This window comes from Nerophis ophidion, linkage group LG09 (assembly GCF_033978795.1).
Source record: "Nerophis ophidion isolate RoL-2023_Sa linkage group LG09, RoL_Noph_v1.0, whole genome shotgun sequence".
NCBI lineage: Eukaryota > Metazoa > Chordata > Actinopteri > Syngnathiformes > Syngnathidae > Nerophis > Nerophis ophidion.
The window spans coordinates 43,900,437-43,922,863 of NC_084619.1; the positions used below are offsets into that span (position 1 = coordinate 43,900,437).

The 22,427-nt window shown below is 41.0% G+C and overlaps 1 protein-coding gene across 1 annotated transcript in view; it reads left to right on the forward strand.

Annotated features, from left to right (window-relative positions):
- Positions 1-19,198, forward strand: part of vax1 (ventral anterior homeobox 1) — a 33,393-nt gene extending 14,195 nt beyond the window's left edge. The window contains exon 3 of the mRNA XM_061909959.1: positions 17,868-19,198. Coding sequence (XP_061765943.1) covers positions 17,868-18,398 — 531 coding nt within the window. The 3' untranslated portion in view covers positions 18,399-19,198. The remainder of the gene's footprint in view (positions 1-17,867) is intronic.
- The last annotated feature ends 3,229 nt before the right edge of the window (positions 19,199-22,427 follow it).

Sequence of the window (22,427 nt, forward strand, 5' to 3'; positions counted from 1 at the left end):
GCTAAACGACCGGCCGGGGTTGCACCACCCGTTTATCTCTGAAGTCCTTGAAAACATTTTTGTACAACAGCTACAGTAAATGAAAACTTAGCGTCAAACAATATTTGTAATTCCTTTCAGTCAGGTTTCAGGGCAAATCACTCTACTGAGATGGCTTTAACTGAGGATACCGATACATCATCTGTGTTGCTGCAGGATCACAACATTCTATTTGAAGGCGTTAAAACATGTAATGGTTTGTCAGACTTAGCTTTTTCCTGCCGCAAAGTCACATTATACATTTACATGCCCCTCAAATGAGCCAACACGCAAGATTGCATTCATCTGGAGGTGTGTCTTAATAAAATTAAATAATAAATTACCAGAAACTTTTTGCATCCTAATACCAAGAAAACAGAGATATTGTGTATCGGTCCTGCTAGACACAGGCACTTGTTTGCGGACACCACCTTAAATTTTGAAGATAAAACAACTGTTCAAAGTGACTCGGTGGAAAATCTCGGCATTATTTTCGACCCAATGATCTCTTTTCAGCCGCACATTATAAATGTTACTAAAACAGCCGCCACACCTTTACTTCTGTATGGCACCCAGACCGTAGGGAAGACGATGATCCATCGGGGGTAACACCCTTCACTTTACACAATGGGACTGCTAAGCGCCCCATTTTGGTTGGAATAACTCGGCAGTCGATTTGTAACAATTTGGTCGCTTTATTCCTATTTTTGCAGGACACAATTGGACACATTCACCACTCTACTTACACTCCTGGATACAGTATAACTAGTAGGAGTCAAAAGAAGGGGAATGCAACAGTGTAGCGCAAATTTAACAGTCCTTGTGTTAAGTGCACATATTACAATTGAGCAAAACAGTCATGAAAATATATTCGAATACCCAATACTCAGGATACAATTTATAAAAAGAAGAAATTAGCATTTTAAAGAATAATGGTGACTGAGTTCCCTGCAATACTGTAACTCCAAATATTTACAGAAAAATACACCAAGTGATTTTTTTTTTTTTTGTTGTCCTGTCCAGCTTCTCAGGCAAATCATATAGTTGATGTAGATGCCCATATCGGCTGTTCAGATTTACTTTACAAAAGAGAAGTGTAGGATACTTCTTTTGTTGCCTTATTTGTATTTGACTTTATCAAATGTATTTATATTATCATTTGGTGCAGCCGGGCCGGAGCAGGAGGGGAGAGACAGAGGAAAAAAAGGAAGACAGAGGGGGAAATTGTGGGGATAAGAGGGGGATTAGACAGAGAGACAAAAACAAAAACAGCAAACACAACAATAACAACAAAAACAACAACAACAATAGAACACCAGCACATACGATATGTACAAATATGATCATAAAGGTGATAGCAAAGAAGCAGTTAGTGAAATAAATAATAATATAGAAATGACAATGAGCATTTGTACACTACAACTGGAGCAATACAAATACCAATAGAAAAAGCGCTATTGATCATGAACAATACCAATAGTTTACCTCTATTATCAACAAATACAGTTGTTCAAATGCAACAATACGTATACATAATGATAACTAGAAAGATAAATAAAAAATAATTTAAAAAAAGGAATAGAGGGGAATAGAGAGAGAGGCAACATATATTAATCTTGTAGATTGTTATAGTAACAATGGGTTAAATTTGGTCAGTATGCCATGTGTTACCCAGTTTACCCTAGGGCAACAACGTTGAGATATGTTTGATGAAACGTGATTATGTGCATGAGTGTATGTATCTATATGTACTTGTATATGAACAGAATGTGTATATGAATGTTCGTACAATAAATGTATATGTACAGTACAGTATATGTATTTTTGTTTGTACAGAGAATGTATATGTACAGTATGTGTATGTTTGTACCGTGAATGTGCGTGTAGATGGACGAACTTGGAGTATGTAGGTATATGTATGTATATGCTGTATTTGTGTATGTATGTGGGAGCGTAGGTACCTATGTATAGTGGGGCAAACAAGTATTTAGTCAGCCACCGATTGTGCAAGTTCTCCCATTTAAAATGATGACAGAGGTCTGTAATTTTCATCATAGGTACACTTCAACGGTGAGAGACAGAATGTGAAAAAAAAAATCCAGGAATTCACATTGTAGGAATTTTAAAGAATTTATTTGTAAATTATGGTGGAAAATAAGTATTTGGTCAACCATTCAAAGCTCTCACTGATGGAAGGAGGTTTTGGCTCAAAATCTCACGATACTTGGGCCCAATCATTCTTTCCTTAACACGGATCCACCGTCCTGTCCCCTTAACAGAAAAACAGCCCCAAAGCATGATGTTTCCACCCCCATGCTTCACAGTAGGTTTGGTGTTCTTGGGATGCAACTCAGTATTCTTCTTCCTCCAAACACGACGAGTTGAGTTTATACCAAAATGGATACATGGATGATACAGCAGAGGATTGGGAGAATGTCATGTGGTCAGATGAAACCAAAATAGAACTTTTTAACATATTAGCTCAGCACCACTTACGACTAAAAGTCGTCTCTTTTCATCTCGCAATTACACAGTATTTTGGACATCTGTGTTGCTGAATCTTTTGCAATTTGTTCAATTAATAATGGAGAAGTCAAAGTAGAAAGATATAGGTGGGAAGCTCTTAGCCTTTAGCCACACAAACACACAGTGTTTCCTTGTTTAAAATTCCAGGAGGTGAAGCTTTACTATAGATCAGAGCGGTCAAGCGAACAAGGATCACGACTACATGTCAACCGGCAGTTTTCGGTGAGAAAATTGTGGAAATAAGTCGCCTCGTACTGGAAATCAGCGGAGCCAGCGTCCTCCTGCTGCCGTGACTTCTCTCAGAGACTCTGGCGTCAAAACACCCGTGGCCAGACCCCTCCGACTTTAAGGTATTCTTTAACTCACTAAAATACTAGCAACACAATAAGCAGATAAGGGATTTCCCAGAATTATCCTAGTAAATGTGTCTAAAAACATCTGAATTGCTTTCACTTGCCCTCGCCTTTTTTTTTTAAGTTTTTTTTTTCTTGTAGGCCTTCACTCTAAATTTCCTCATCCACGAATCGTTCATCCTCGCTCAAATTTATGGGGAAATTGTTGCTTTCTCGGTCTGAATCGCTCTTGCTGCTGGAGGCTCACATTATAAACAATGTGAGGATATGAGGAGCCCTCACACCGGTGACGTCATCGTCTGCTACTTCCGGTAAAGGCAAGGCTTTTTTATTAGCGACCAAAAGTTGCGAACTTTATCGTTGATGTTCTCTACTAAATTCTTTTAGTGAAAATATGCCAATATCGCGAAATTATCAAGTATGACACATAAAATGGACCTGCTATCCCCGTTTAAATAAGAAAATCTCATTTCAGTAGGCCTTTAAACTGTTTGACTATTTGCTCACGCAGTTGTGGACAAAGGGGTGTACCTCGCCCCATCCTTTCTTGTGAAAGACTGAGCATTTTTTGGGAAACTGTTTTTATACCCAATCATGGCACCCACCTGTTCCCAATTAGCCTGCACACCCGTGGGAGGTTCCAAATAAGTGTTTGATGAGCATTCCTCAACTTTATCAGTATTTATTGCCACCTTTCCCAACTTCTTTGTCACATGTTGCTGGCATCAAATTCTAAAGTTAATGATTATTTGAAAAAAAAAATGTTCATCAGTTTAAACATAATATATTTTGTCTTTGTAGCATATTCAACTGAATATGGGTTGAAAATGATTTGCAAATCATTGTATTCCGTTTATATTTACAAAGCCCGTTTCCATATAAGTTGGGAAATTGTGTTGGATGTAAATATAAACGGAATACAATAATTTGCAATCCTTTTCAACCCATATTCAATTGAATGCACTACAAGACAACATATTTGATGTTCAAACTTATAAACTTTTTTTTTTTTTTCAAATAAATAACTTAGAATTCCATGGCTGCAACACGTGCCAAAGTAGTTGGGTAAGGGCATGTTCACCACTGTGTTACATCACCTTTTCTTTTAACAACACTCAATAGACGTTTGGGAACTGAGGAAACTAATTGTTGAAGCTTTAAAAGTGGAATTCTTTCCCATTCTTGTTTTATGTAGAGCTTCAGTCGTTCAACAGTCCGGGGTCTCTGCTGTCGTATTTTACGCTTCATAATGCGCCACACATTTTCGATGGGAGACAGGTCTGGAATGCAGGCGGGCCAGGAAAGTACCCGCACTCTTTTACTACAAAGCCACGCTGTTGTAACATGTGCTGAATGTGGCTTGGCATTTGCTTGCTGAAATAAGCAGGGGCGTCCATGAAAGAGACGGCGTATAGATGGCAGCATATGTTGTTCCAAAACCTGTATGTACCTTTCAGCATTAATGGTAAGTTACCCATGCCTTGGGCATTAATGCACATACCATCATCCCTCAACTTCATCAGTATTTACTGCCACCTTTCCCAACTTATTTGTAACGTGCTGCTGGCATCAAATTCTAAAGTTAATGATCATTTGCAAAAAACAAATCTTTATCAGTTTAAACATAAAATATGTTGTCTTTGTAGCATATTCAACTGAATATGGGTTGATAATGATTTGCAAATCATTGTATTCCGTTTATATTTACAAACCCTGTTTCCATATAAGTTGGGAAATCAGTTTTTATCAGTTTGAACATAAAATATTTTGTCTTTGTAGCATATTCAACTAGGGTTGAAAATGATTTGCAAATCATTCTATTCCGTTTATATTTACATCTAACACAATTTACCAACTCATATGGAAACGGGGTTTGTAATTTAATGGAGAAGGGCAAGTTGTGTACAGGCCTAGGCAAGTATGGGGCTATATGTATGGGGGGTATTGTGGGTGTAACTACCAAGGTGGCACGGGTAAAGCTGTTTAATAAAGCTTTGGGGTTTTATTGGCTGTAAGTTGGATTGGTGGTTGTTCAGGTGAGAACATGAGTTACTATGTCCGTGGGCCACGCTTCGTTGAGAACATCAGCTGTCCTCCACGGAATTGATGAAAGTGCTAAAGAAGTTGGGTTGAATGAGCTCACGTGGCGCCTTGGCCGCTGCATTCCTCATTCCAACAGGCTCGTATTCACAACATAATGTTACAGGCCTCGCACTGGTCCCAGTGTTCTGTATGGTGTGTCCTGTTTTATAGGAATAAAAAGAAGATACAAAGTGCTTGATTGCGTTCTCATTGCAGGGTGTGGCCTGACGCTTTTATTAAACACTTCTGGATTTCTTTACTCTCATTTACATTTCTATTGTGCTTATAACCACATCCAAATGGTTTCGATAATATAATTTCAATTCCACATTTGTTCATTCACATTTGTTCGTTAAACAATTACATCTTTACTTTTGAAATTATGAAATAAATCCACAAAAGCATGGAGGATTGATCGTTACATATCCCAACACTTTTGTTCGGACATAAGCATCACGTAGCGGTAATGTTGCTTTAATAAACCTCTTCATTTTACATGTTTGCACTGTATTCTGACATTGCCCGATTTTATTATTGCTGCTTTCTTGAACGCTTTTTTCTATATTGTCACTATCAATATAAATCAATTACAATTACACATATCGTTACCTGACTATACCTATAAAACTTCTCAACAATCAGAGTGCGACGGACTCCCACCCGTCACCGTGTGGGTTGCGAGGACACTTGACACACGACGCGTCGTAGCAGGTTTGATTTACTTTTATTTGTTCGCACAACCTTTTTTCGGGCCAGTCGGGCGAGCCCATTTCTAGTGCGCCGGTCCTGCTTCCTGGTCGCGCTGCACCTTTCGGTGCTCGCTTGCTGCGTCGGTGGCGGGGACTCATCTTGCTGTTCTCTGGTGTCGTGCTCGTGGTCGGGTTGCCGTGGTTTCCTCCTCTCTCTCTCTCGATTGTGCCCCCTTCGCCTCTCTTAAAGTCTAGGAGCAGATGTGCAGATTGTGAGCAGGTGTGTTTCCTACGCACCTGACTCCGATTGCCGTCCTGCCGCTCCGCGTGCCTCACGCCTCTCTTCGCCACCGCATGCCCCGCCTTCTGGCCTCCATTCTGGTCCGGAACGCCTCTGTCCGCCCGCTGTCGGCCCGTTGGCTGCGTCTCTCCACAGACCTCCCCCGCCAGTTCGAGTCCGGCCGAGCGTACTCCCCCCCCCCCCCCCCCCCCCCCACCCTTTCTTCCAGGAGCGGGAAAAAAATTCTGCGGCCCTTTCCTTTGTCTTTCTTTTCTTTGTCTTCTGTGAGTTTTTCCTTGTCCTCTTCGTCTTCTTCTTTCTTTTCTTGCATTTCTCCGAGCGTGTCTTTCTCCTTGTCCTATGTGAGTCTTTCCTTGTCCTCTTCGTCATCTTCTTGCATTTCTCCAATAATTTTTTTCTCAATTTCTTCCTCTTCTTGTTCGTTTTCATCACTTTCCAGCATTTCTTCAATTATTTCTTCTATTTCAATTTCTCGAGTTACTTCTTCTCATTTAAGTTTTTGTGACTAATTACAAGTGTCACACACAACCCAACAAAAAAAACGAATGGCTCCCGACATTTCACAACTTGAAAATACAACTATAACAAACTCTGTAAATATATGTAGGTGCCTTATGAGACGTACGTACATTGGCATGTGCGGAAATGTTTGTATGGTGTACACGTTTGGCAAACAGAATGACGTGTTGAAAAACTGGGATGGCACTGGATAGGGAACCAACGGGTGTTCTAGAACACTCCAGGCTACCATTGAGGGGCCTGCATACACATCTGCACTGTTAACTACTGAGGGCACATGAAAAGAAGGCTGACCAAGGGTGTCATAAGTAAATCTAGATGCAGGTTGCCTATTTCTAGTGGACTTTCTTAGGGGTTGTCCCTTAGTGTTAGGGGTTGGGCTCAGTTGCGCCTGTTCGTCTTGCGAAAAAGACTGCTATCGTTCACATCCCTCTTCCATGACAGGTATGTAGGTGCCTTATGAGACGTACATTGGCATGTGCGGAAATATTTGTATGGTGTACACGTTTGGCAAACAGAATGACGTGTTGAAAAACTGGGATGGCACTGGATAGGGAAGCAACGGGTGTTCTAGAATACTCCAGGCTACCATTGAGGGGCCTGCATACACATCTGCACTGTTAACTACTGAGGGCACACGAAAAGAAGGCTGACCAAGGGTGTCATAAGTAAATCTAGATGCAGGTTGCCTATTTCTAGTGGTCCTTCTTAGGGGTTGTCCCTTAGCGTTAGGGGTTGGGCTCAGTTGCGCCTGTTCGTCTTGCGAAAAAGACTGCTATCGTTCACATCCCTCTTCCATGACAGGTAAGTTTCTGGGTTCAGATCCTTCAGTTCCCTCATCTCCCTCTATATCCCCATCACTGATGTTCTCCAAAATCTGTTCATCATTGTCCCGTACATGATCCCTCTTTCCTGGTCCTGCTGTCCCATTCCTGGGTGCATGTCTCCTATTTGCTGAGTCCCTTTTACTCAAAGTTGGTCCTTGGTTGGCGATTTGGCTCAATTCCAGAGGGCCTGATTGGATTTTGGGGACCAAGGAGGGTTCCACGTCTGGTCTTTCTACTGTACAAAAGTTATATCTTAGCTCATACTAGCTAGAACTTCCATCATCATCAGAGCCTGTGTCACTGTTTGAATCAGGTGAAATATTTCTGTGAGTTGTTATTGGTCTCCTTGCTGTTACCTTCTTTCCTCTCTCTTCCTCTACAGGTAGGTCGACAGGTAGGTCATTAATAAGATGCAATAAAGTACGATGAAAAACCCGTGACTTGCTTCCATCTTTTTCTGAAACTATCTTATACACGGGATTGTCACCAACCTGGTCTTTCACAACATAAGTGCTGTTTTCCCAATAGGACCTTAACGTCCCAGGGCCACCTCTTTCACTTAGGTTGCGTACCAGCAGTCGATCTCCCTGTTGCAACACTACTCCTTTCGCATGCTTGTCATGGTACTACTTACCGCGGGCACCTGACTTTTTGCTGTTTTCTGAAGCAATCCTGTAAGCTTCGGTCATGCGTTCTGCCCGTTTCTCGGCATACCTTTTGGTTGTCTGCGGTCCCTCCTGGTGAGTCATCCTGAGGAGCAGGTCTATCGGCAATCGTGGATGACGCCCGAAAAGCAAGAAGAAAGGTGAGTAACCAGTTGCTTCATGAGGTGTGCTGTTGTATGCACTGACAATCTGGGGTATGTAATCTTTCCACTTTTCCTTCTTCTCCTCACTCAGGATTCGCAACATTTGCAGCACTGTGCGGTTAAAGCGCTCGGCCGGATTACCTTGAGGGTGGTATGGGGTCGTCCGGTAATGTCCCACTCCGCTCGGTTGCCGTAGTGTTCGGAATAAATTGTTTTCAAATTCGCACCATTGGTCATGATGCAGTTTCAAGGGATAGCCAAATCTGGGAATATAAACATTAAAGATTTTCTTCGCCGCAGTTTTCCCTGACATATTACGGGTCGCATAACATTGTGCAAATCTGGTAAAGTGATCAACTACCACTAGGATATATTGGTAGCCTTCTTTAGTCTGTTCTAAATGCAAATAGTCAATTGAGACAAGCTCCATTGGAGAGTTGGTTGTTATGCTCCTCATTGGGGCTCATACGTGTGTCACATGTTTTTTTAGTTTTATGCACTGGCATTGTCTCGTAACAAAAGTCTCAATCTCCCGCCTCATGTAAGGCCAGTAGAACCTCTGCCTTACTAAACTAAGGACTCTTTCAGTGCCTACGTGTCTCATGTCGTCATGTAAGTGCTTAAGAACCAATACTTTGAGGCTAGCAGGTAAAACTAGTTGACGTCGCTCTGCGACTCTACGATAGAGGATTCCACCTTCGATGTGCAGCGTTGTCCGCTCATGCATTACTTTTCTGCCTAATCCTTGCTGACTCTGCTTCATGCTGTCAGTCAGTGTCGCATTTGACTCTTTCAATCGTAGAATATTTCCAAACACTGGGTCCCTTTGCTGGGCCTGTTGGAGTTCAGTGAGGCTAAATGGTGTCAATGTTTCTTTGGTCTTGGGTTCAAGACGGTCACCCTGGGCCAGAGCCAAAGCAGCTATCCAGGCTACATCTCCCCTTTCGCCTGCTCTGCACCTTCCCCATGTTGTGGTGACAACTTCCCGGATCAATTCCTGGGTACACTCAGTGAAATATTTGTTGATATCTAGGGGGCAACGTGAGAGTGTATCAGCATCAACATTTATTTTGCCTGGTATGTACCGTATATCAAATCTAAAATCTGACAGTTCACCCACCCACCTGTGGCCAACTGCATTTAATTTAGCACTGCTCATGACATATGGTAAAGGGTTATTATCAGTGTAGATAGTAAAGTGTGGGGCATAATACAAATAATCCCTAAATTTTTGGCAGACTGACCATTTGAGGGCGAGGAATTCTAACTTCCCTGAGTCAGTAGTTTTTCTCAGCTGGTGTGAGAGTCCTCGATCCATACGCAACCACTCTGAGCATTCCATAATGTCTGATAAAGAACCACTCCAAGACCCTTGTCAGAAGCGTCCGTGTGGACTATGTAAGGCAGTTCAAAATCTGGATATGCCAGCACAGGGGGCTCTACCAACTGGTCAATCAGCTTGGATAAGTCTTCTTGATGCGTCCTGGTCCATACAATTGGGGTTTTGGATGGCAATTGAGCAGCTTTTCCTTTTCGAGCCTCTGATCTATTCAGCAATGGTTGTCTCAAACTTCTCCTTGGTTGGAAGAGTTCATAAATGGGGCTTGCCATTCTGGAGAAATCCTGTATATAGGACCTGTAGCAGCTCAAAAAGCCTACAATCCTTCTCACATCTCCGACTGTAGTTGGAGGGTCATTCTTCAAGGCATACACTGCTTCCAAGTCTTTGGGATCAATTCGCACGCCTTCGGCTGACACCAAGCGACCGCCATATCGCACTTCTTTTTTAAATAGGTCACATTTTGTGGGCCTGAGTTTCACTCCATGCGTCTGCAGGGCTCTCAAAACTTTCCTGAGCACTTCAATGTGATCTTCAAAGGTCTTTGCAAAACACAATATGTCATCCAGGTACGGGATGCAACACTCATCCCTCAGGGGTGCAAGCATTTCCTTCATACTGCGCTGAAATGCAGCTGGCGCATTTGTCAGGCCAAATAGTATGCGTACCCACTCAAATAGACCCCATGGGGTGATAAAGGCGGTCAGATGACGTGAATCTTCTGCAATAAACACTTGATGGCATGCTTTTCCCTGATCTAAGATGGAGAACCAAGTATACCCCCCAGGGTGTCTGTGAGAACTTGGATCCGGGGAAGGGGATGGCTGTCAGGGACTGTGCGCTGGTTCAGAAGGCGATAGTCAATACATAGGCTGTCCCATCCTTTTTACGCACACAAATGACTGGTGCGGAGTAGGGGGATTTAGACTTAACAATCCATCCTTTAGCAAGGAGATCCTCAATATACTCCTTGAACTCCTTGTACTAGGGTTTCGGAATGGATGCATAAGATTTTTGAACAGGGGTATTGCCTTTAAGTGCAATCAACATTTCTAAACTCTTGATACACCCCATGTCATTGTCATCTCGAGCAAATGCTCCTGCCTCCTCTCGCAAGAGTTGTTTGGCCATTTCCTGTTGTTCCTCTGTCAGGTGGTCAATGTTGACAGGTGGGTCCCATGACTCCATGGGTGTTTTGAGACTCAGCATTTGGGGACTCAAAATTTACTTTTGTTTTAGTCAGCTGTGGTTCGTCAGTTGATACTATCTTAACAACAGGCTAAATGCTGCCTATTATCGTTTTACGGGATAAAGTGACCTCATGCTTGTTGTGGTTACCTATGGGGATTCTCAAGCATCGTTCTTTTGCGTGGTTAATCTCTAAGAGACTGTCACCGACATCAAGCTGATATAACTGTGGGTTATTTTCATTGGGTTCAAAGAGCACTAGGGGGTTTGATGTGTCAAACATAGGTGGAATCCTGCACTTTACTTGTCTGACCGCACCGGCTGGAATAACAACATCATGAAATCCCACTTTAAGCATACCATGTCTGACACTATTATCATGAGAGGTATGTGTCTGAATCAGACTGACAAGTGCTATTGCTGTGTCATTCTCAATGCTTAAGGCTCCACGTAGCAGGGTCACAAGGGCTGATATGAAGTCAGACTCACCCTTGGGTCCCATTATCAAGCATTCAATTACGTTAAAACCAATAAGGGGACGGTCCATGGGCACACTATTTACTAAGAAGGGTACCTGTATTGATAGGTTTGGGTCGTTATTATCGGGGAGACTCACATTCACTCCCACCCAACCGTCATACGGCAAGGGCTCCCCATTTACTGCGAGCACACTTAGAGGTTTACGCCCTATGAGATCAGCAAATGGCCGTGGCTTATGGTCGGGAAGGTAAGTTTCTACCCACTTACGATCAAGAAGACTCTCTTGAGCACTTGTGTGACAAGCAAACATTCAACTGTAAAATTGTTAATGTTGCACTTGGCCCTGCATTTCTTCCCTACTAATTGGGCTACTTGTATATGCACCTCAGTCTCTTCGGACTGAAGAGAGGACATTCCAATGTTTCTTACATGTGCTGGTCTCTTCTCTGATGGCTTCACCTCTGTAGGGCTCCAGGGGCTGCTGTTTATTATGGTGTGGACATCAGCAGGGAGTTGGTTAGCACTCTAGACCCGAGGCCTCTTGAGACAGTCAACAGCTCTGTGCCCGACCTCCCCACATAGAAAACAATGATGACATGGGCTTGTGCCTTCCTCAGCACACTTGGGGCAGCTATATTGTTTTGCTGTTTGCCTGGGCTTTGGTCGGGTATTTGTGCAACTACAGGGTTGTGTTAACGTTTGGTTAGCAGTAAGACACTCAACCAGTTTGGTCAGGGCATCAACTTTGGAATTAAGTTCCTCTATCACATTTATTTTATTCTTTGTCTTATGCTGTAATGTTTTTTCCATGTCCTTATCAGACTCAAGTTGGGCACTGTGAGCTTGTGTTACCTTATGACGAGATCCCTGAGCAAGTCTTCGCTGCCTCTCACTCTCTTCACCGCACACCTGATTCACATGCCGAATTAGTGCTTCATCTGACACAGCATAGTCAGACAACAGTGGTTTAAGTTCGGTGCGAAGGTTACTAAATTTGGGTAGGAGGCCCTGGAGGATAGTGCGCAACAACACATTCTGCACTGTACGAGGTTCATACTCAATCTCCATATTACCTAGTTTAGATGCAAACATCACTTTCTGTTTTAATCCAATCATCCTGTACAGTACTGTTGTGTCGTTCGCGAATGATTTGTTCGAACAAACAAATCTTTTGAGTGAACGAACTGATTCGTTCCTTTCTCAGTTCAGTTGAGCTCCGCCGCAACCATGCCGGTATGAGTGGAACTGGCGCTTTCTGTGACTCACTGAACCCTCGACGTCGGTGTCATCATTGGGGCTGAGGGAGGTACCGAGCGGACGATTTGTTCACCGCGGATAACAACATGAATCACTCAGTGAACGACAACGCTCTCGTGATATTATGATATTTTCTTTGTTATATTTTTAAACGTAGGCTACAGAACATTTAGTTTTTATTTTGGCATTTCTGGCTATTAATTTATTTGTTTTATTTTGAAGGTATTTATTTTAAATTTACATTTTCTTTGATACAGAACAGTTAGTTTTTATGTTGGCATTTGTTGAGGGTTTCTTAATTTAATATTTGTTTTTGCACTAAACAAGTAAAGTGAATTGTGAAGTTAATTATATTTATATAGCGCTTTTTTCAAGTGACTCAAAGCGCTTTACATAGTGAAACCCAATATCTAAGTGTGGGTGGCACTGGGAGTAAGTGGGTAACGTGTCTTGCCCAAGGACACAATGGCAGTGGCTAGGATGTCGGAAGCGGGAATCGAACCTGCAACCCTAAAGTTGCTGGCACGGCCACTCTACCAACGGAGCTATTCCGCCCCACAAACGAGGCCTATTTATTTAACTGTTGATTGCAAGCATTTAGGTAGGGTATTACTATTTTTTTTATTTCCCACTTTTATTTATCCCGTCGCGGGGATATATATATATGTTTCATGCCATTGGCATCCGTTCTCCATTCATTCTCCAAGCTAACGGCTAATGTTGACTCAACCCACATGAAAACAAACACACGTACGCGCCCCGTCCCCATTATCTCAACACAAAACATTTTTATTGCATATTTAAGTTGATATTTTCATTTTTATATTTAAAATGTAAGCTACAGAAATTGTAGTTTTTATGTTGGCATTTCTGGCACTTGGTTTAATATTTGTTTTGTTTTATTTAAGGTAGCCTATTTATTTTCTTTTTGTTTGCACATTTAAGTTGATATTTTCTTTTTTATATTTTTAAATGTAGGCTACAGAACATTTAGTTTTTATGATGGCATTTCTGGCTCTTAATTCATTTTTTTTTTTTTTAAGGTATTTATTTTCTTTTTGTTTGCATATTTAAGTTTACATTTTCTTTGCTACAGAACATTTAGTTTTTATGTTGGCCATTTGTTAAGGGTTTTTTAATTTAATATTTGTTTTTGCAGAGAGCGATTCACGGCTGTCGCCCTCTGCCCCACAGAACTGTAGCTGAGTGATTCAGGCTCGCTTCACGAACTTACAAGAACTGACTGGTTGTCGCTGAGGACATGAATCACATGTATCACGTGAATCACGTGAATCACGTTCGCGCTGCACTCACTCACTCATTGAGAATCAGGACTCGCGATTCGCGAACCTATTGACACAGAGAACTGACTGTGTCGCGGAGGATGACGTCACATTGAGGATCTCGTTCAGTCACTGTGCACGTCGTTCATTGGGTGCTGAGGGCTTGTGTCGTTCGCGAACTGACACACACCGAGATCTGCCGCTGGGTAAGCTGTTGCTGACTGACTCATGATTCGCCGACCTGCACACAGAACTGCTGCTGCAGAAGTGATTCGTTGAACAAATTTTTTGAATGAATCAATTTAAGGAACTGATTCTAGTGATTCAGTACAGTCAAAAGAACTGCTGATCCCATCACTACTGTACAGAAACTGTTGGGGACTTTCACTCTCCAATTGCCGGGTGCTCATTAACTCCTGGAACAACTCACTTCCACTTTTTCCACTTAAGTGGGAGCGCAGAAAGCTTCTGGGTTCACACAGTGTTAAATCATCCTTGTTAAGTAGCATATCTTTGAACTGTCCGGGTTTGACAATACGGAGGATGCCCTGGATGATTTCACCTTCCGGATGACTTGCTTTGAGCCCCTCATCTATCTGTTTACGAAGTCCATGGTAGCTAATATCTGACACACTGTCCCCCACCTGACCCCCGTGAACCTTAAATTTTCGACGCTGAAGTAGGAGTATATCTCATAAAGGAACCATACTACTAGGGTAAGCGTGAGAAGCGGCTTGATGTTGTGTTTGGGTACCAGCTGAGGTGGGTGTGTCCCTGGCGGTATGAGTTTGCTGTATATCAGTCAAAGTGGGCATGTTTGTGGAGTTGTACAAATGTGTTGCGTTATTTGTGCGTGTCTTCTGGGTTTCATATTCAGATATCTTTCTCCCCAAAGACTCATAATTGGCCATTAGGGTTTGGTACTCTAGTGCTTGTGGATCAGCAGAAACATGTGGCAATGTGTCATCACTGTTATCCCTATGTCCCTGTTGTCTAGCTGTCAGTTGTAAGGGTGGTGTGTTAATGACAAAACTCTCTGTTTGCTTAGCGTGATGGACCGATGAAACGACTGGCTCTGATGTCATTAATCGCATCTCTTAGAGATAGTAAGCATGCCATACCTTGATCTTCTGACTCTAGTAGTGTCGTACAATTTAAGTAAGCACATATATATAGTCAAAACAACTCTCTTCATCACCCTAATTACCCCAGAAGAATCAACATCTGGTATTGGTGTGATGTCCTCGATAATTTCAAAAAGTTGTTGTGCTGTCAACTCATAGAGTATTTTCTTTAACTCCCACGTCAGCTCTTTATGTACACATTCTCCCATGTTGATCAAGTTACTCCACGACAGACTTTAGCTTTGTTGTCTCAGGCAAGCGGCGCTGCACTCCTCCAGCGAAGGCCCCTCTCACACGAGTTGGTCCTGTTGCTGCCTCAGTCGCACGCTGCTTCAACTTGCTTCTTCCGTCACGTCTGCCTTGGATTCGTAGCTTAGGAGATCAGCATCTTCTTTTGTCGGATGCTGTTCCCACCGGTGCCTCCAGAATTCTGTTACAGGCCTTGCAATGAGTAGCCTGGTCCCAGTGTTTCGGTATGGTGTGTCCTGTTTTATAGGAATAAAAAGAAGACACAAAGGGCTTGATTGCGTTCTCATCGCACGGTGTGGCCTGACTCTTTTATTAAACATTTCTTGATTTCTTTACTCTAATTTACATTTCTATTGTGCTTTTAATCACATCCAAATTGTTTCGATAATGTAATTTCAATTCCACATTTGTTTATTCACATCGTTAAACAATTACATCTTTACTTTTGAAAAGATTAAATAAATCCACAAAAACATGGAGGATTGATCGTTACATATCCCAACACTTTTGTTCTGACATAAGCATCACGTAGCGGTACTGTTGCTTTAATAAACCTCTTCATTTTACATATTTGCACTGTATTCTGACATTGCCTCGTTTTAATATTGCTGCTTTCTTGAACGTTTTTTTCTATATTGTCACTGTCATTATAAATCAATTACAGTTACACATATCATTACCTGACTATACCTATAAAACTTCTCAACAATCAGAGTTTATCTTCAACAAGCCCACTGCCGCCGCCGTTCCCGCCAAACCACTCGCTCACACACAAAGGGAGACATTGCTTATTGAACGTTACAAATGTCATCACAAATACACACTTTTAAAAAACGTACTTTGATATTTCTATATTCAGAAACACTTATAATTGCTTGGAGACAACGGTGTTAATATTATCACACTTTATCGACCTGTTTTATAGGAATAAAAAGAAGACACAAAGTGCTTGATTGCGTTCTCATCGCAGGGTGTGGCCTGACTGAGAGGAAGCACTAATGAGCGCCTTCCATTTCCCTCCTTTCCTATACGAGTGCTCCCTCTGCTGGCGTGGCGGAATAACATGTCTGTGACATTCAGCTTGGAACCTAACACTTTAACTGGGACTTTAGATAGGAAAATACCTTGAATCACATTAGGATACTCTATTTATACATTATTTAAAAAAAACTATTTTGACTAATTATAAGTGTCACAATAACAAGCTAAAAATGCCCTATTAACTTGTATTATTTTCGTCCCTTTGTAGTCGCCAATGTTACACCTTTCCTGCTGTTCGGTTCTCAGACCGGAGTCGAGGAGAGCAATGGAGACGTTTCCTCCAGGGCCGATGTTTCCGCCGGGGAATCACACCCTTCACTTTACCCAGCAATTAGTCCGCTAAGCTCCACTTTTTAGTCGTAGTGACAAGGCCGTCAATTTGTGATAATTTGGTCGCTTTTTTAAATATCTGCAGGACACAATCAGACACATTTGGCACTCTACTAACACTCCTGCTGCACCCTACCGCTCGTTCTCCTCACTTGCCCACTCACCCACTGACGTCACTCACCCAACAAACTGCCATTCTTAAAGGACCACACACACACACATCACATCTAGATTACTATAACATTTTATTTTTGAGTCTCACCATCTTCAGCATTAAAAGATCATAGTTGGTACAAAATGCGGCTGCCGACCTTTGACCAGAACAAGAAAGCTTAATCATATTTTGTCTATAATGGTCCAACTACACAGGCCCCCAGTGCATTTCAGGTGCAATTTAAAGTTTCTTTTACTCATGTACATGCAAAATACTAAACGGTCTAGTATGTACTGTAGCTCCTGACGTATGAACTGTTCCGAAATTTACGTTCCAGAAACGCTGGGTTATTGGTAAATTTCAGAGCCCAAAAAAAGTCTGCAGGCTCTAAAGTGTTTTTTCTTCTGGCTCCAGTACTCTGGAATCTCCTTCCAGTAAGAGTTAGAGATTCTTCCTTAGTAGAGGCATTTAAGTTCCACCATAAAACTAGTTTATATATTCTGTTTTTTGGATAAATCCTGTTAAGACCTGGGCTTTTATTTTCAGTTCAGTCCACCTTTTCCTGCATAGAGAGGATGCCAGGTGGTAACGGATCATTTCTGCAGGAGTACCAGTCTGGAAGAGGCACAATCTCTTCCAAGTCGTGACCTGGGGTGGACTTCTCTTCTATGCTCAGCTGGTGATGTCTCAGTGCTGCCAACTTGTCTGCATGGATGAAGATCCCCCTTTGACCCTCTGCTGGTTTCCAAATGGAGTGGACTCTGACATAATCTATTGATGTAAAAATTCAATAATTGGACCCACCCACTCCGTTGTAGTTGGTCACCCTGGAGTGGTTGCCTAATTTTCCCAGCTTGGGCTTTTAAAGTTTTTTTCTTGCCCAATGTGGGTTCATATGAGGGGATGTAGTTGAGGTTTGTAAAGCCCTTTGAGGCACTTGTGATTAAGGGATATATAAATAAATAGTGGTTGATTTATTGAGTCTATTATGCTTATAATAATGATCTACAAATTAAAAGCTAATTACAAAAAGGATTTAATGATTTTTAATAAGTACTGTAAGAGTATCGGTATTGACAATACTAGCTCAGTACTAACTTGGTATTGCTCACCTCTACTAAAATAACACACATATTGGTAATTTGAATATGGTAATTTAATTCTAGCAGCTGTGAAAATGTGTTTTGCACATGAAAGGTATGAACGTATTCATAAAAATTAAACTAAAAATAAAAATGTGGGCTTGAATGATGTGAATAATTATGGAAAGACTAAAAGATGAAGTGTCTTTGTGTCCAGGTAAAGGTGTGGTTCCAGAATCGTCGCACCAAGCAGAAGAAGGATCAAGGGAAAGACTCCGAACTCCGCTCAGTGGTTTCAGAGACGGCAGCGACCTGCAGCGTCCTTAGACTGCTGGAACAGGGTCGGCTGCTCACACCCACAGGCCTGCCGAGCATGCTTCCACACTGCAGTAATGGCAGTCTGGGCACGGCCCTTCCCCCGACCTCCCTTAACTTAGGCGGAAATAGTGGCGGCGGCGGGAGTAGCAGTGGGCCTGCCGGGAGCAGTCCTCCTTTACCCGTGGCCACAAGCTCGGGGACGATGCCGGGTCTGCAGAGCTCGGCAGCAGCTCATGGCCTATTTAGCTTCCCCATGCCGTCCTTACTCAGTGGTGTTGCCAGCCGCATTTCCTCTAATCCGCTCTCGATGGCCAGTTCACTAGCTGGCAATCTGCAGGAACTGTCTGCACGCTACCTGAGTTCTTCTGCTTTCGAGCCTTACTCGCGGACCAACGGCAAAGAAGCCATGGACAAGAAGAATGTGGAATGAGGCTTTGTGCTCATGTGGAACTCTGCGTGTTTCCTCTGGGAATGTTTGATGGTCCACTTCATCTGTCTTTGTATTGGCCAGTGTCCCGTCTGTGTTTCTGTCAGCTGCAAAAAAGACCACACAACCTTCGGAACTAAAATGTTTGCTTTCTAACCCATAAGAAGCCTCAACTGTCTCACCTCAAGTGATTAAATTGTACCACTCACCATTCATTTTAATCATCACCATTCTCAAATCAAACCAATTTTCTTAACATGTCGTTTGGCAATAGACTAGAGTGCTTTCAACAATGTCTTGATATCTTTCCCCCCCAAATGGTTTGATTCCACGGGAAGAGTGGTCACGGATGGGCCGTTTTTCCACCAGACTTGTTAACGACATGTTGCACGTAAAGAACAACCTCATTGTGTCCACAGAAATATAAATTAGTACTTCAGGGTACAATTTTAATTGGTTCTGTGACCCAGATCATACTTCAAAAAAATTGTGTTGCGAAAATGCGCTGTCCATTAAAATGAATTACAAATAATTTAATGTGTGCTTGCCCCTCAAAACATTTACATTTTAACATGTACCATGCTTTTAAAAAAATTAAAATGCATTTTTAGATAAGAAATATTGTATGGAAAATAATACAATAGAATAGAGTACAGACAAGTACAGTACTTTTATGAAGTAATGTAATAATATTGTACAGTATTTACCTTGGAGAGTGGACTTCTGAAGTATCTCCTTTCAGCTGCTTCTCCGTCAAACACACCATCTGCAGCTCATCCATATTTTCATGGATACATTTTTCCGTCGGATACTATTTTAACGTTCTTGGTTGGTGCTATCGACTCATCCTGCTTCAGTATAGTGCAGGCTCGCAGTGATACGCTCCAACTCTTTCACCAAGTTAGTGAGCTAGCTTCACGCTCTGTCATATTTTTGTTGATTTCTTTATTTAATTAATTGAATATCATACACTTCTTCTCCTCAGCAATGTCCTTCACACTCACTCTCTTCCTTCCATGGTTGGAGAAAAAAAATTTAAATCTTAAAGTTCAAATAAGTTAATGCTAGCAAGTAAGACCGGATGTTTTGATGGAATCTTACGAGATTCACTGTAAAATTCGCAACGCCACCTAATGCTTGGGACTCTTGTATTTTAACTAGCAACCCAAATTTTTGCTCACAGCATAACAATTAGCTGAGAAACCCATTGTAACCCAAAAAACTTATAAAAATGAGACAGTCATATCCTCTACTAATGAAAAGTGCCTGCTTAAAGGGGGCTGTTTGCAACATTGACACACACACATTATATCCTATCCTCTCACGGCTTCTCGTACCTAATGACGTAATTACATACATTCTGTATGTAACACATGCACGCGCATTAGCTTTAGGTGTTGATAGTTAATAATAGCAATTTAGATAGCTGGCGTTAGCTGTCATTGAAGTTTTATTTTTATTATATTATTTTCTATCCTAACAACAACATGACTGCAAATTGTTTGTCGCTTTTCTTGGACTGCTTTTATATGTGCGCACGCGCTCACTGCGCGTTCGTGTTGTCGAGACCGGGTGAGTGACAGCCGTAAACACCAGTCATTTCCTTAAGGCTGGTAATTTTTTTATTACATAAAGTTTGTAAATGTGAAAAATATAGACACATGTCAAACAATTGTGTTCTGTTAAACCACTATTGGTAACACCGGCTAACCGGTGGTTTTCTTATTACATTTTTTGCTTTTAAAAATATAACTGTGGGAAGTTGCAAACATCACCTTTAAGTTGTCTTCGAAGTACGTCATTGACCGCTTTTGTCAACATAAAATGTGAGAGCCAATAAATTAATTTCTAGGAAAAATACCCTAATGGTAAAAAGCTGAAAGTCAGTTATTTATATGATTCTGCTCATTTTGTTATTGTGCACTAAAATAAAAACAAGTTTTTGTTTAATCATAATCCTCTAAAATATAATTGGAATTAACGTCAGCTTGAAAAATCATACAATAAAAAAAGGAAAAGGGCATTTTTGTATCTAACAAGATGTCCATAATTTCCTGTGTATTTATTTTTTAGGGAGTTGCCAACCCAATATGAGGCTTGTCGATTTTAACGGGTTGGACTCCTGAAAATTCATTCAAAATCATTAAAACATTTACATTTATTGAGTGTATTATTAGCATTTTCATGAAATGACAAGTATCTCAAGTCATGCTTCAATAACAATTTTAATGCTAAAAGCTAATGGTGAAATTTTCCTGGCTTGTTTTCTACGGAAAAAAACCCTGAATTGTAATATATTCCACACTAATAAATTGTTGCAATTGTTAAATGGATTTAAAATTAACTTTGATGAAGGTCCTGAGTTCAATACCGAGCTTGGGATCTTTCTCCACGGAGTTAACATGTTCTCCCCGTGACTGCGTGGGTTCCCTCCGGCTACTCCGGCTTCCTCCCACCCCAAAAACAGGCACCTGGGGATAGGTTGATTGGTAACACTAAATTGGCCCTAGTGTGTGAATGTGAGTGTGAATGTTGTCTATCTGTGTTGGCCCTGTGATGAGGTGGCGACTCGTCCAGGTTGTACGCGGCCTTCCGCCCAAATGCAGCTGAGATAGGCTCCAGCGACCCCCCGCAACCCCGAAAGGGACAAGCGGTAGAAAATGGATGGATGGATGGATGGGATTAAAAAATAGCTTTTGGAATTGATCTCCCTTACCAGACCGATGGCCACTTTGGGTGATATCTTGGGATAAGCACTCTACAAAACTGTATGGAACACATTTGAACACCTTTAAAGTGTTGTGGTTTCTTATGGGTTCTACTGATTTTTAAGGTTTTCATTATGAAAAAAAAAGCAGCTCACAGTGTGAAAAGAAGTCGAGAAGGAGGCATGTGTGCAATAATTAAACGATGTTGAGAGGTGAACAAAGTTACCTGTTCACAGTTGTTTGTACTTTCACTTGAAAGACACTTGAACACAATTCTATTAAGAAGCAGGAATGTCATTCATCGTAATAATAATAATAATAATAATATTAATAATTAAAATAATAATAATTTGTCCTCTCAGTAGTTTGTTTCAACACGTCATTGTAGTTTACCTTACTTTTGATCATTTTTCTTTGTGACTTCATTGTGAGTTTTGCCGTGTCGTCTTTGAAGAAAAAAAGCTTTGATTATGTGTAATGTGCTGCTTGAACTTTGACCTCCGACTTTAATGTGCTGTACAAGAAGTACCGGATTTCAACTGTTATTCTATTGTAAATTATTCATTTTAATATTGATGACATAACCGATGTCTTGGGAAAACGAAGAATGTGCTGATGGATTGAATGATCAATCAAAAGCTTTTTAGTGCTGTATTGTGTGCTTTGTAACATGTGTTGTCCAATGTTTGCATATATATACGTATTTACAGTATACATACATATATATGCTTGTATATATATATATATATATATATATATATATATATATATATATATATATATATATATATATTCTTACATATATATATGTATATATGCCTATATATATGCTTATATATATATGTGTATATACTGTATATATATATATATATATATATATATATATATATATATATATTGCTGGCTACCAGCCTGTTCTATTTCTTTCATACATGTTGCTATAAGTCAAGGTAAATGTTACATTTCATGACATAAATACACAGTGGCTTCATATCTATGATATTTAATGTTGTTGTGTATTATTCTTTCAAAAAAAAAATCGTAAATATTCTGTTAAAGCAGAACATAAATTAAAAACCACACATTGAAATGAGTATTCTGAACAAAGGTTCACTTAAGTATTTAAAGTTGTTGTTCATTATTGGCATATCATAAAATAACTTACAAAAAATATTGTTAGGGGTTTCCTGATTCGATTTAGATATCAGATATCAATGCGATATCATCACAACAATAAGTGGGTATTTATTTGTGCTTGCATGTAAAATGTGTGTTATAATTTCCTATTTAGTCCTGCAGAGCGTTTACTTGTGCAAAGCTGGAC